This window comes from Temnothorax longispinosus, chromosome 2 (genome assembly GCF_030848805.1).
Source record: "Temnothorax longispinosus isolate EJ_2023e chromosome 2, Tlon_JGU_v1, whole genome shotgun sequence".
NCBI lineage: Eukaryota > Metazoa > Arthropoda > Insecta > Hymenoptera > Formicidae > Temnothorax > Temnothorax longispinosus.
In genome coordinates this window covers 23,649,959-23,662,909 of record NC_092359.1, presented here as the reverse complement: position 1 = coordinate 23,662,909, position 12,951 = coordinate 23,649,959, and the positions used below count along the sequence as shown (strand labels likewise).

At 37.1% G+C, this 12,951-nt stretch overlaps 3 protein-coding genes across 7 annotated transcripts in view; 1 reads left to right on the top strand and 2 right to left on the bottom strand.

The window, feature by feature from the left end:
• Positions 1–2,575, bottom strand: part of Dy (transmembrane protein dusky) — a 57,894-nt gene extending 55,319 nt beyond the window's left edge. Inside the window, exons 1-2 of the mRNA XM_071797789.1 lie at positions 1,211–2,575; positions 894–944 (exon numbers count right to left, since the gene is read on the bottom strand). The gene's annotated coding sequence lies outside the window, so the exon portion shown is untranslated. The remainder of the gene's footprint in view (positions 1–893; positions 945–1,210) is intronic.
• An 843-nt stretch (positions 2,576–3,418) lies between these two features.
• Positions 3,419–6,606, top strand: Srp72 (signal recognition particle 72). Of its 2 annotated transcripts, none has more exons than XM_071770350.1 (8): positions 3,419–3,584; positions 3,812–3,929; positions 4,039–4,303; positions 4,376–4,855; positions 4,959–5,321; positions 5,402–5,706; positions 5,781–5,993; positions 6,220–6,606. In XM_071770350.1, the coding sequence occupies exons 1-8, from the start codon at positions 3,485–3,487 to the stop codon at positions 6,353–6,355; spliced, it is 1,980 nt and encodes a 659-aa protein (XP_071626451.1). In that variant the 5' UTR covers positions 3,419–3,484; the 3' UTR covers positions 6,356–6,606. The 2 variants fall into 2 exon arrangements, with proteins under 2 accessions (XP_071626451.1, XP_071626452.1); XM_071770351.1 differs by having other exon boundaries at positions 3,420–3,584; positions 4,039–4,294.
• A 234-nt stretch (positions 6,607–6,840) lies between these two features.
• LOC139808409 (uncharacterized) lies at positions 6,841–12,840 on the bottom strand. 4 transcript variants are annotated; one of them, XR_011730854.1, is made up of 9 exons: positions 12,436–12,835; positions 10,814–10,963; positions 10,288–10,421; positions 10,059–10,179; positions 9,012–9,825; positions 8,640–8,880; positions 8,109–8,345; positions 7,710–8,035; positions 6,841–7,033 (listed from the first exon to the last, which is right to left on the bottom strand). XR_011730854.1 is itself a non-coding variant. In XM_071770354.1 (9 exons), the coding sequence occupies exons 4-9, from the start codon at positions 10,305–10,307 to the stop codon at positions 7,971–7,973; spliced, it is 1,494 nt and encodes a 497-aa protein (XP_071626455.1). In that variant the 5' UTR covers positions 10,308–10,421; positions 10,814–10,963; positions 11,174–11,461; positions 12,436–12,836; the 3' UTR covers positions 6,841–7,970. The 4 variants fall into 4 exon arrangements, 3 of the variants coding, with proteins under 3 accessions (XP_071626455.1, XP_071626454.1, XP_071626453.1); XM_071770354.1 differs by adding an exon at positions 11,174–11,461 and having other exon boundaries at positions 6,841–8,035; positions 10,059–10,175; positions 12,436–12,836; XM_071770353.1 differs by having other exon boundaries at positions 6,841–8,035; positions 12,701–12,840.
• Positions 12,841–12,951: the final 111 nt, after the last annotated feature.

Genomic DNA, 12,951 nt, shown 5'->3' with positions numbered 1-12,951 from the left:
ATTAGGGTAAACGTGATGCTTTATTAAAATAAATTTTATCAATTAATAATACGTATCACGTTTACTATAAAACAACGTGCATAATAAGACCAAAATATTTTTACCCTTTTTATTCATGTATAATGTATGGATATTGCACGCTTTTCTTTATGCGTACTAATATTCTAAATATATCTATATATTACTTTTTTGCATCACGTTATATTATATTTAATCTTGGATAAACATATGAAAAGGAATAAATGTGTGGGAATAAATAAAACATCTAACTAATTCACCATTTTTCCCTATCTACTGCAGATACTATTTTTCTAAACATCTAACATGATATCTCTTTTACTTAAAAAAATAATTCTTTAAAAAAATATAAATAAAAATTTATTGACTACAATACATTTAAAAAATTAAAAAATCATGACTTTACGTTATCAGAATATTTTATTTTTTGTTTTTCTTTCTTGGTGTCTACTTTAACTGTAAATAGACGTGATCTATATACGTAAGAAAATTTCAAAATTTTACGTTTTTATGTAGGTACTTAAAATATTTATTCAAAAGTTATTTATTAAAAAAACGCGGCAGTTTGTCAACATAACTCGATGAACGATGATGAGCTCTTTGCGAGCTCCGTGCATGCAAAGTGTGCGAGTATGTCCTCAAGCACACGCGCACAATATATCGGTAAATAATTAAGTGATACCAAGATTAAATATATGCCGTAATCAGTTTTAACCCATCCATTTTAAAGCAACGAATCTACGAGATGTAATACGTAATCATATTTTCATACTATAAATTATCGTAATTCGACATTACCGCGAAATATATTTTTGCTCTAAATTTAATTATTCGTAGATTCGTTACCTCAATAAAAAAATTTCTCATTGACTCACCGCGTCGATGCGCAACAGGCGGAGTTATGCAGCCACGTAACTACGGGGATACTGTAACATACAAACATAAGATTTAACGTTAAAAAGCGCTCAAAATTATTAACATTTGAAAAGTTATGTCTTACGCGTCTCTAATTCGTCTTTCAATAAAATATTTAGTAATACAATTATGTTTATCGAAAAAGATCTTTACAAGAATAAAATTTTAGATAACTTTTCTTTCTTTACGTACTTTTAACTTATTGAAATTAAAATTAAACACGTCGAATAAATGGAAACAACGTATTAATTTTATGTAGCTAAGAAATGATAGTTACCCCAAGGTTGCTCCGTCGATGCCCGATGCCTCTCTCAGACCTCCTCCTCCTCTCAGGGCGTCCGACCTCCTCCTCTCACCGCACAGGACACTCGCGAGAAACACTCGCGGATAATAAACTATACAATCGCGCGCGGACTACGTTCAGTAAAAGTCTTTCTCGCGCGATACTATACACGGCACTCCCGTTTAAAAAAGTCTTTTAGTCCGATTATTTGATTACGGCACTCCCGAAGCAAACGCGGCGAACCGGGCTTCCCCGTCTTTGAATTTTTATCCAAGCAGAACAAGAGTTTTGCTTGGGTAAAATCCTCGTACTGGGTACTGAACCTTCCCACCTCGCCGAGGTCGTACCCCAGGGGAAGGTAGTATACTTATATAAGGAAGTACTGTGCATTATAAAAGCTGGTAGCTGGTAATATATATATATATATATATATAAAATCAAGTTATCGATTTTCTACCATAGATTTTGGTATCGACGCCGCGTGCCTCGATTCGTTCCGCGTTCATCACTCTGCGTTGCGTTAATGACGACGAAATGTTCCAAGATCTTGACGCGTCACGCGAGATACTACGCGAATCATGATTAACAGTACGGTATATCGAGCACGTAAATCTCGCGAATGTCAAATTGTGCTATTAATATACTTTGCACAACGAGGAATCGTGACTTACGCTACTTACGCGGCACGAAATATACGAAAATATACGAAATATTAATGAACGATCGCGTTTGTCGCAGTGTGCTCTATTACTTTTGAATCACTTACTTCACGATACGATTTCACGTTATTGTCACTCTCGGCCCTCTTCCCGCTCTTCGAAAAGAATCGGAGATAATCGCACGACACGTCCGGCACACAGCGTTCAAAGCACACGACACGATGAGAATCACGAGATATGCCGCGTAAATGAATGCTACATTCGAGAGTCCAGAGTCCAGACATATGGCGGGGCGGGACCAGCGCGATTATCGCCCGCGAATATTACCTTCGCAATCTTCGCATTTCGCATCGACCGCGACGTCTCCGTCTCGAGCGAGCGATTCGCTCGACACATTCATTCACGACACGTTGATTATTCCCGCGGAACGATCGAGGAGCATGCAGGAGTGCCAATCGCACGAACAGCACCCACAGCACGGAGCACAAACACTTGTTGACAGCTGTTCACACCTGTTAATTTATCGGGAGAATGGCTGATTGTGAGTAATATCCGTAGGTGACGGTACTCCGAGAGCGTCGACGAAAACTTAAGTATCAAGGCCGTCTATCGCCGATAGAAACAACCGTCCGCGCCCCGACTTTGAACGTACGCTGCTCCGAAATTGACGGAGACGGATTTATTCAACGATCGCGCGCCTAGTACGACTGGCCCGACTGACTGGCGTCGCTGCACTCGCTGGTCGCGGCTATTGCGCCGGCCCGGCGCCGGCGGCGACGGCGGCAGCGGCAAGAGCGGCCGACCGTGATTGGCCGGATTCGGGGGCTCGGCCCGCGAGCCACGCGCGTTGGACGGCTCGCCTGACTGTGGCGGTGGCGGCGCGCGCCGCGCGCGCAAGTAAATACGTTACGTTTACAAATGTTTCAAATTTATTTGTATGTGCTTTTTTATTCCTCCTACCCTCTATTTTATAGAAAATTAACATTAAATTTTGTACCGTGTAATTTGTAAAAATCTCGTCGCGATCGTTCTTGCAGCGCGGTGATCGCGCGCCGCATACCATAAAAGACGATCGATAAACCGTCGTCGTCAAGATACTTAAAAATTATGTAACATTCTCTGTTACTTGTTCCCCAAATATTATTCGTTTTGCTAACAAAATTTTCCATAAAGACCTGATGTTGTCTAGTTCGTATTCGGATTTTTAAATTGATTAGGAGGTACCCATATATATACATGTATCGATAAGTATTAACTTATTTTATATATTTATATTATACATATGTTAAATATCTAATAGTCCTCTCTCCTTCTCTCACTTTTTCTCTTTCCGACACTGCAATATATACATTATATTATATACATTTGCAGATGTAGCACAGGACGCGCAAAATGATGTTTTATCGGCAGTGTCGGAAAATAAACGTGGCTACGTAGTACCACGTTCCTTTCTCCAGGCTTTTCTCTGGCGGCACCAATAGTACCACGTGACCACCACGTGACCATTGTTCTTCCGCTCCGTAACTTGTCAGTTGAGGTTAGTTCGTCAGTTACACGTATACGTATTTACGTATGTGCTTATTGTGCTTATTGTGCTTGATTGAGAAATATGGCTTCGAAAGAAAGTAACCTTTCTGCATTGTATACGGAATTAAATAAATTAGGACAAAATGGGGAATATGAGAGGGCTCTAAAAACTGCAAACCGAAGTAAGCTAAGTTAAAACTAAATTATTCGTTAAAATGAAAGCAAAATCGGTAATCACGACAAAAATAATTGGTATCTTTACTCGCTGCTGTAACGCTTTCATATCATTTAATGTATTTGTGTAAAATTATATTTATATATTCCTTGAGACAATTTAGATGCGAAAAGCATTGTGAAACAAAATGTGTCATTTAGCGTACTATGAGGTAATTCACATTCTGTTATTTAGTTTTAGGTATTTCCCAAGATGAAGAAGCGGCGTTTCACTGTAAGATTATTTGCTGTATCCAGCTGTCCAAATTCAACGATGCATTACAACTTATTGTTAAAACTCCCAAATTGGCAACGTATGACAATATTATATAATAATATACATATCTATATATATATGTATATATATATATATATATATATACATATATACAATATTTTATAAATTTTTTTTCTCTAATTTAGGAATATGGAGTTTGAGAAAGGGTACTGTCTATATCGTTTGAATCAAGTTTCCGAAGCATTAAAAGTAATAGAAAATGTGCAAAATCCTTCCCTGAAGATTAAAGAACTAAAAGCTCAGATATTATATCGTCTAGAAAAGTATGAAGAATGTTTTGCAGTATATAGAGATATCATTAAGAATTCAAGTGACGAATATGAAGAAGAAAGAGAAACAAATCTTGCGGCTGTTCTCGGAAACTTAGCACGCGAGGGTTCTGTAAGTCACGTGCGTTTTAGAAAATCAAAAGAGTTTAATATTAAAATATCAATAGTTTTAGCATATAAAAATTATTTCTAGGATTTAGAAGTTCCTTCCTTACGCGAACATACTTACGAGTTAACATATAATGCGGCGTGTTGTTTAATCGCCCAAGGAAGTAGAGATGATAAAGCTACTTTAGTAGAAGCGGAAAAGAAATTGCGAATTGCTGAGAAAATGTGCAAGGAAGGATTGGAGGAAGATGGAGCATCTGAAGAGGAGATTGAGAATGAATTGGGTGTAATTCGAGTACAGCTTGGCTACTGTTTACAATTGCAAGGACGAGATAAAGAAGCACATGCATTGTATACTGCTGCTCTAAAGGCCAAGCCAGACGATATTGCATTGGTCGCTGTAGCTAGCAACAATTTAGTATGCCTGAATAAAGATCAAAATGTCTTTGATAGTAAAAAGAGAATGAAAAGTGCCACTCACGAAAGTCTAGAGCACAAATTAACTTCTAAGCAAAGAAGAAATATCGCATACAATCAGTGTTTGTTAGCGTTTTACACTGATCAAGTAAGCCTGGTGTATGATGATACTGTGTGTGTAGTAGGGAGGGGGGGTAATATTAGTCTCATTATTTAAGTTAAGATGACGCGCGCTTATTATATATTTTCAGGGAGAACAATGTCACCAACTGTGCAATAATCTTGCGAAAGATTGCATTATGCTTGCAGCAGATGCAATGTTTATAAAAGCTGTACAACTTAGTAAAGAAGGTAAGCCAAAAGAAGCAGCAAAACTATTAATCGAACACGCAGTCGGTGAAAAGGAATTACCTATGAAATTGGCCAGCGTGCAAGTACTTTTAAGTCACGATGAAAGAAAAGATGCAATCGCTATTCTTGAGAATCTAAACGAAAGGGATAGATCTCTGCCTGGAATAGTTAGCGCGCTCGTTACGCTTCACTTGGCTGACAACGACCGGGAAAGAGCTTCGGCCGCTCTAACAAATGCAGTCGCTTATTATAAAAAGAACAAGGTATATGACGTGGATATATGTCGTATCATTATTTCCACGTGACACTTTTTGACCAAGTTGCATGGAAAATTTCCTTTCAGGAAACCACTGAAAATTTGGGAGAATTGTGGCGACAAGCTGCTAATTTTTACTTACGTGGTGGAGAACTCAAGATTGCTGCTGACATTCTGCAAGAATTAGTAGATGCCTCACCGTCTGACACCAAGACTCTAGCTCAATTAGTAGTAGCTTATGTACAGTTCTGCCCTACAAAAGCACAGTCATTATCCAAAAGATTACCGCCGCTTCATGATCTTGCCGAAACTACCGACGTTGACGCATTAGAAAGCAGCACGTGGGTTATCGGGACTAAAGTAGTAAAGAAAAAGATCGAACCTTCGCCTGGGTAAATATTATATTTCAAACAAGTTATTTCACGTCGAATAGTAAAATCATATACGTTTTGATTTTTTTTACCAGCAAACCAATATCAGATATAATTCAAAAGAAGCACAAGAAACGTAAACGCAGAGGTAAACTACCAAAGCACCACGATCCAAATGTTGTGCCAGATCCAGAGCGATGGTTACCGAGACACGAACGTAGTGGATTCCGTAAGAAGCGGGATAGAAGGAATAGGGATACCGCTATGAAGGGAACACAGGGAGTCGCTACAGGAGCTAGTGATCTTTAGTACGTATAGCCTATATATATATAGACGCATCTTTTTATGAGAATTTTTCTATGATAAGTCTTCGAAAAAAATCGAGAGGCATGTTTGGAGTGATGGTCGGGAATACAAACTTGGAACCAACCATCAGTCGGCCGTTCTCACAATGAGTCATGCGTCACCCCTGCATTACTGTAAATGTACGACGACGTAATCATTAAAAAGATAATAATGTATTTTACTTTACAGCGATATCACTAAAATGCCTGCAAATGCTAAGCCATCTCCAAACCCTCGTCATAGTTCCACAGTGGAAACTTCTGGACCACGTCAGCAACAACGCAAAGTTCAACAGAAAAAGAAGAAGAAAGGTAGCAAGTGGTAATGATTCTCACGTCATTTCACTGAATTCGATTGTCTTTTGATATTAAACAAATTAGATTCCATAACTTTATTGAAAAGAAACATTTGTTAAAAAAATACAAACTGAAAGAATAATCAAATGGATTTGCTACTATGTAGCTGTATTTTATGAAAAACGCAAGATGTAATACTGCCATTAAAAAGTAATATTGTACACACTTTATATGTGTATTATTGAAGAAATACAATTATATGACCTCTCTATCACTTGGACATGCATCAATTTTGTCGCTCGCAGATATCACTACCAGACCTTAATGCGTTTCATGCATTTAATGCATTAAAAAAAATGTATCGATTAATTTTATTCTTACTAACAACATATATTCTATTATGGACATCTTTTTCTTTTTGTCTTTTGCAAATTTGTTTAGAAAACTCAAAAAGTTTTCGTATTTATTACAACTACATATAGATGTATGTAAATACAATATAGACAATATTAAATTATGTTTTAGAAAATATTTTTATTTCTCTTTTCTCACAAAAAATCCTCTTAATCAACTCGTGACATATTAACATGTAAGTAATGCATCTTTTGTGTACATTGACTAGGGATAGGTGATATACATATTATCTGTTTCACATTGATAACAATTGTATATAAAAATACCATCTGTTCTCTTTATACTCAGCAACTCTGTAATATAAATAGATAATGTGATTGTGCGTTGGCTTGTAACATTTATATGTATATGTATGTAACAGACATAAGTGGCATAAGTCAAAACTGTAAGATAGTATTACGTTGGAATATAATTTTAACGCCACAATATTTTCGATAATGTTTTTATACTAATTATGTTGTCCAACTATGAAAAAACCTTGTAAAGATATATTTTGAAATATCGCTATAACGAATCGATTTGCGAGTGAAAGAATCTTGTTACTAGCAGTAACTTATTGTCCTGCGATCAATCTACTGTACTATACGTATTATTGTTTGTTGCTGTGTATAAACTCATAACAATGATCAATCATCAAGATATTTGCAAAATATTCTCAGTTTTTTGTTCTATATCTTTACCATTACATTTATAATTCTGATGTCAAATTTTAATCTCGAGTAAATCATTGCTCAGTATTACATATTATATTCTTAAAAAAAAAAAAGAAAAAAAATTGCATTCTTGTATCAGAAAAGTGTAGGGACATGGGGTGACCATTGCTGGTCGTCTTTGCTACTTTTTCTTTACATCGAAACTTTTCGATACGTCCATATGTAAAATGATAACAATATTGTCTCAACAATGTTTGAAAGATAATTATTCAATTAAATAATCAGATATTTACTATATATAGCTATGTTTACATACCGAACTCATTTACTGATAATTATCGTAGGTTTTCTGTCGCACACAAAGCGGAAAATGGTTGTTCAATTTTCTATTTATCAATGTAAAGAATAGACGAGTAAGGCACAAATATACGCATGCGCGCTAATATGAGAATACCATCATGCGAGCCATGATGGGCTATGCCGAACTACACAGCTACAATAATGTGAATGCGTATAATGTACACAATGAGGTATAAATCCTTATAAATATTCCTTTATATATTAGCGATATATGATGCTACTTTGTCGGTATTATGCCCTCCCAAACATCCTCTCGTTGTTTGTTGGCTAATCGTCTTTTCTCTGTAATGCAAAAATCTCTCTTAATAATCTCCTCAATAATTATTGAAGACTATTTTTCCTTTTGAAAGATTACCTTTTGCTTCACGTAATATATTCTTTTCGTGCTCACGTTCTTGTCTAGCTGTGGCAAGCTTCACACCCAATGCACCTGTAACTAATCTTCTAGCTAAGGCGGCGCATGTTTCGGGACGATTCCTATAAGGTTGCAAAAATTCTGCGCTTCTTCTAGCTTTCGTTTTACTCAAAGCAGTAGCTTCGCTAAGTGGTCTCGTTTTCACAAATGGATGATTCGAGGCTAACACTTCGGCAGCTTAAATGAAAATAAAAGAAGCAAAAAAAGAATGTAGCTACGTGCAATAAGTCTGATTAAAATTGGGCTTATCGGAAGGAAACTATTCTCAACAATTATTATTGATGATGAATTATTGATTATTATACTATTAGCAGTACCAAATGTAAAATAATGGTAAATTTTCTCGAGTATAACGTTCCTTGTCAAAATAAGTTATTAAGCTGTTTTCAATAAAGATATACAAATTACATATTAATTATTTTTATATTAATATAAATTATTAGACACGTGTGCATATATCTATGTACATACCAACGAGAGGACTGCTGAAAACTCCCAAACAATGAGTATCGTCCACCCACTTCAGCTCAAAGCCACCGTTCTTAAAAGAGCTGAAGACAGCCGCTAAATCGCTAGTTTTGAACTCGGAAGGAAAATTGTAAATTTCTACAACGTGTGCAAACTCGTCACTGGACACTTCAACTTGCTTGCTGTATGTCTTGTACGCGTTCTTTGGTTGTTCTATCACTACTTCACCTACTGCTGACGTAAGCTAAATAAGAGAGAGAAAGAAAGAGAAAAAGAGAGACACGATATAAATAACCACCTAGTTGCACACAACAAAATAGACAAACGCAGTAAAGGTTATTTAATATAAAAACGTAAGATACGTAATATACTGACCTCTTCTATCAATGTGGGATCTAAACAATCGCCATTATCGTCAAATAAGCTATCCCAATCGCATTCATCTCTGTTCATTTTTAAAGGTGGAGAAGGTGGTGCAGCCGGTTTGCTCTTTTGCCTTTCTACCTTTTTTACTTTTTTCTCAGGTGGAGTTACAAGAATTGAAGAGAGTTGTTCAGACTGTTTGGATTTCTTTTGAACGGTATCGGAAAATATTAGAATATCCGATACTACATTCTGTTCAACTAGTTGGCTATCTTTGTAATCAATTACATAGTTACAACTTAAATGTTCGAGCGAGACGTGGTTTTCTTTTATAGTTTCTTGTATCCGTCCTACGTGTTTGTCATTAATTTCAACGTGGTTGGATGATTTTAATAGATTGGACGTAGTATTATTTTCGTCAGTATTATTAGTTGTGACAGTTTCTTTCTCTTCGGACAAAGTTGACACATCTTCTTTCAGTTCTTCCGAAAATTTATACATGTGCTCGGTATTACCGCGAGTATCGGACATCTTCCCAGAATCTAAAGAAACTACGTTTTCTGAAATCTCTCGCGGGAAATGTTCATCCTCGATCTTCGTACCGCGACTCTCGGAGATTTGATCGTTCAATGATCGAGTCGTTTCGTCTATATTTTGTTGACTACAACATACATCTTGTAATTTGGAATTATTATTTATATTTGAATCTCCGTTTAATGTCGCGTGAGAATTTTTTAGACTTTGCGCCTTCTTATCTTCAGTTTCTAAACTTCTGCGATGTCTAGGTATGTAAACCGCCCGATCAGGTCGTTTTTGACGTACATTTCTGCGTACACATACATATATAAATATATATATATATATATATATATTGACAACATGTTTGGAATCGTTAGTATCGATCGTGTAAAATTATAACTTGAAAATAAGAAATACGCTCACTATGTATGTGCCACGTGTCGAGTACACTCTAGATACATTCTAGTATATGCGCATGTATATCATATAACGATTATACAATAATTATGATTTAAAAAATAATACGTTAGTAAGCCTTACTTGACCGAAGAGATATCTGCAGTTGATTGTATCTGTGTCTGTGTACTATTTATCCCAGAGCACGTGTTAGCTCTCCTAGCCGCTGGCGGCCTATAAATCTCTACCGTTGGTACTGACCTAGCTAAAAACAAATAAAAATTTCAAGTATCTCGCAACGGAACTGTTTTAAAAGTACCTGTCACATGACACGACAATTATTCATCATCAATAAATTTATATTCATAATAACCTTGTCGCTGCAGTTTGCATTCTGGAGATGTCGAGGGTGAGCGTCGGCCTTCGATACCCATTCCGCGAGTCGTATCCTTTTGTCTCGTCGTACAGTTTGTTTTACACTCAAGAACATTCGGTGAATCCCAATCTCTTTATAACAAAAATAATGATGTCATTTTTCTGTGAACCAAGCTTTCTTTAAAAATATTCTTGTGTCAAAAAAAAAACTAGAGCAATCAATTGGAAATATGACATTTAATTTGGGATAAGATTTGTCTTATCCCAAACACTTAAAAAGAAAAACCATTTTTGATGTTTCGGAATCATGATTGTGATTCCGAAGTAAGTAAGATACAGACGGAATAGAATGATCTTACGATCGAGAGACACGCTCGATCACGTTCACTTTCGTTTGCGCGTTCAAATACTTGCGGTTCAAAGAAATGAATAAATCGATGGAATATTTTAGCGAGAAAATTCGCAACTTAGCGGACATCGAAGCTGAGAAGAATAAGCATCTTAGCACTTTGTCATATCTGTACCTTTTCACATCGCTCTTGTAGCATACGACGGTACGTCTAGCCGAGCCTTGGCCGATCGAGAATGTATGCAGCAAATCCGGGAAACGATCCTGTATCAGCTGGTGTATTATGTACCGACGATACGAGTTGACAGGCGGAAAGACGAGCACTCTGCAAAAGTGAAAAGACTGAAAAGAAAGAACGCGTTTCTCGCTGAAAGTGAGATCGAGCCGCGAGCGGACTGTGCTGTTTGGGTTTGGGGTATCGCAGTAGGTTTCCGTTCGTTTTGGTGAACGTAATGCCTTACGGCACTGATTCGAGACTCGAGACGAGGATGGAAGGGGAAGAGGCGAAACACACGATATATAAACGTCAGCTAACTTTTACATAACCCGTTCACTTTCTCCCTCGTCTGACGTCTGACTCGTCTCGTAAGTCTTGTTCGTTTCACGAGGACTCGCGTTACGCGTAGCGTCGGCGTAGACATCGGCGTATCTTACGACTCGCCTCCGTCGCCATCATCAGTCAGACAGTCATCAATGTCATCATGTCACAACGTTTTCCTCGACCTCTTCTTTTGTCGCCTAATGACTCTAATGAGCGCGACGGCCGCGAATGGCGAGAAACCACGTTACGTCAGTTTATTTACGTATTTACGTTTTCTTTTTTCTGCAAGGAAAAAGCAGAGCGTGCTGTTTTATATCACGTAACATGTAAGCACGTGGTCATGCGAGTACTAACGTACTTGATCACGACGTCACGTAACCACGTGCGTAAGACGCAACGTACATGTTCAAAATTGACAAAAAAATTGTACTTTACTCTATATAAATATTGCCAGGATGAACTAATACCAATCGTGCACATGGAAAGAACGATGCCGTTGCAAATGTACAATCTGATGTGAGACTGTGAGACATAAAACTTTTCAGGCGTTTACTATTTTACTATTTTAATGTCGATGTACCGTTCTATGGATGCAAATATGTACAAATATTTATGAATGTATCGACTGTGGCGATAAAAGTGCACCAAAACTATTTACATTAATTTACGCAGCACAAATCATATATAACATAAAATCATTTACAAACATAAATAGATATAGAGCAGTAGAATGTAATAAAAAAAAATGGATGTACGATTCGACTCTTTGTACTCTAGCGAAAACGAAAACTCTCTACATACATACATACTTGTAATTTATATATAAATATCCTATGTTTTTGCGCTATTAATAAATTCTATTCTATCCTGAGCGTGGGACATGGGGCATGGGAATCCAGGGGCTGTCCAGGGCCACTCGCCACTCTGCGATTCGGCCGCTCACAGTAATCTTATTCTTCAGATCCGAGTTCTTGTTCGACACGATATAGTAGTATTAGTATTCGCCAATGCATTATATGTATATATGTATGCAGATATACTATATGATAATGTACCAAATAGTCAAATCAAGATCAAAAAGGAAACGAAAGAACAAAACTGTTTTACATGTGTGTGTTTGCGACCACCAACGAATATACGAATATACCGTGAGGAAACTATAACCTTAACCTCCAAAGATGTCGTCATTGTCGTCTTGCACCGTGGTAAAAGTTACAATACTCTATTCTAAGAAGCTTGTTATAATATTCTCGTACCTCTTACGCGTCTTATCCTTCATAAAGATGGTTACGTCGTATTCAACATCCTCGGAAAACAGGCTATCTTGCAAACTCATTTATCTTTCGTTAACATTCACAAATGATATACGTATTACGTATTCGCGAGTGTCAACAGTCGGCGGATACTTGAACATTCGTTATTTGTCGAGGTCGAGATACGACGTTCTACTCATGTTTCAATCAGTTTCGATTTTCTTGTTGTTCTTGTTATTACACAAACTCGTATCGTACATACACTTACACAACAAACCGCTTCGCTACGCTCGAATACACTTTGATTGACGTGAATTGACGACACTCAAATACGTGCACCATCTATTGCCTATGCCCTATGCCATTTATTTGCCATTTGTTGCCATTTGCCTGATTTGCCATGCTATATGCTATATGCCATATTTTCATAAAAAAGGTGAAGATTGAAGATTGAAATGAAACAAGGGAGGCCTATGGCCTATTACGTATCTGGTATCGCTCGCGCGAACTAAAAATGCG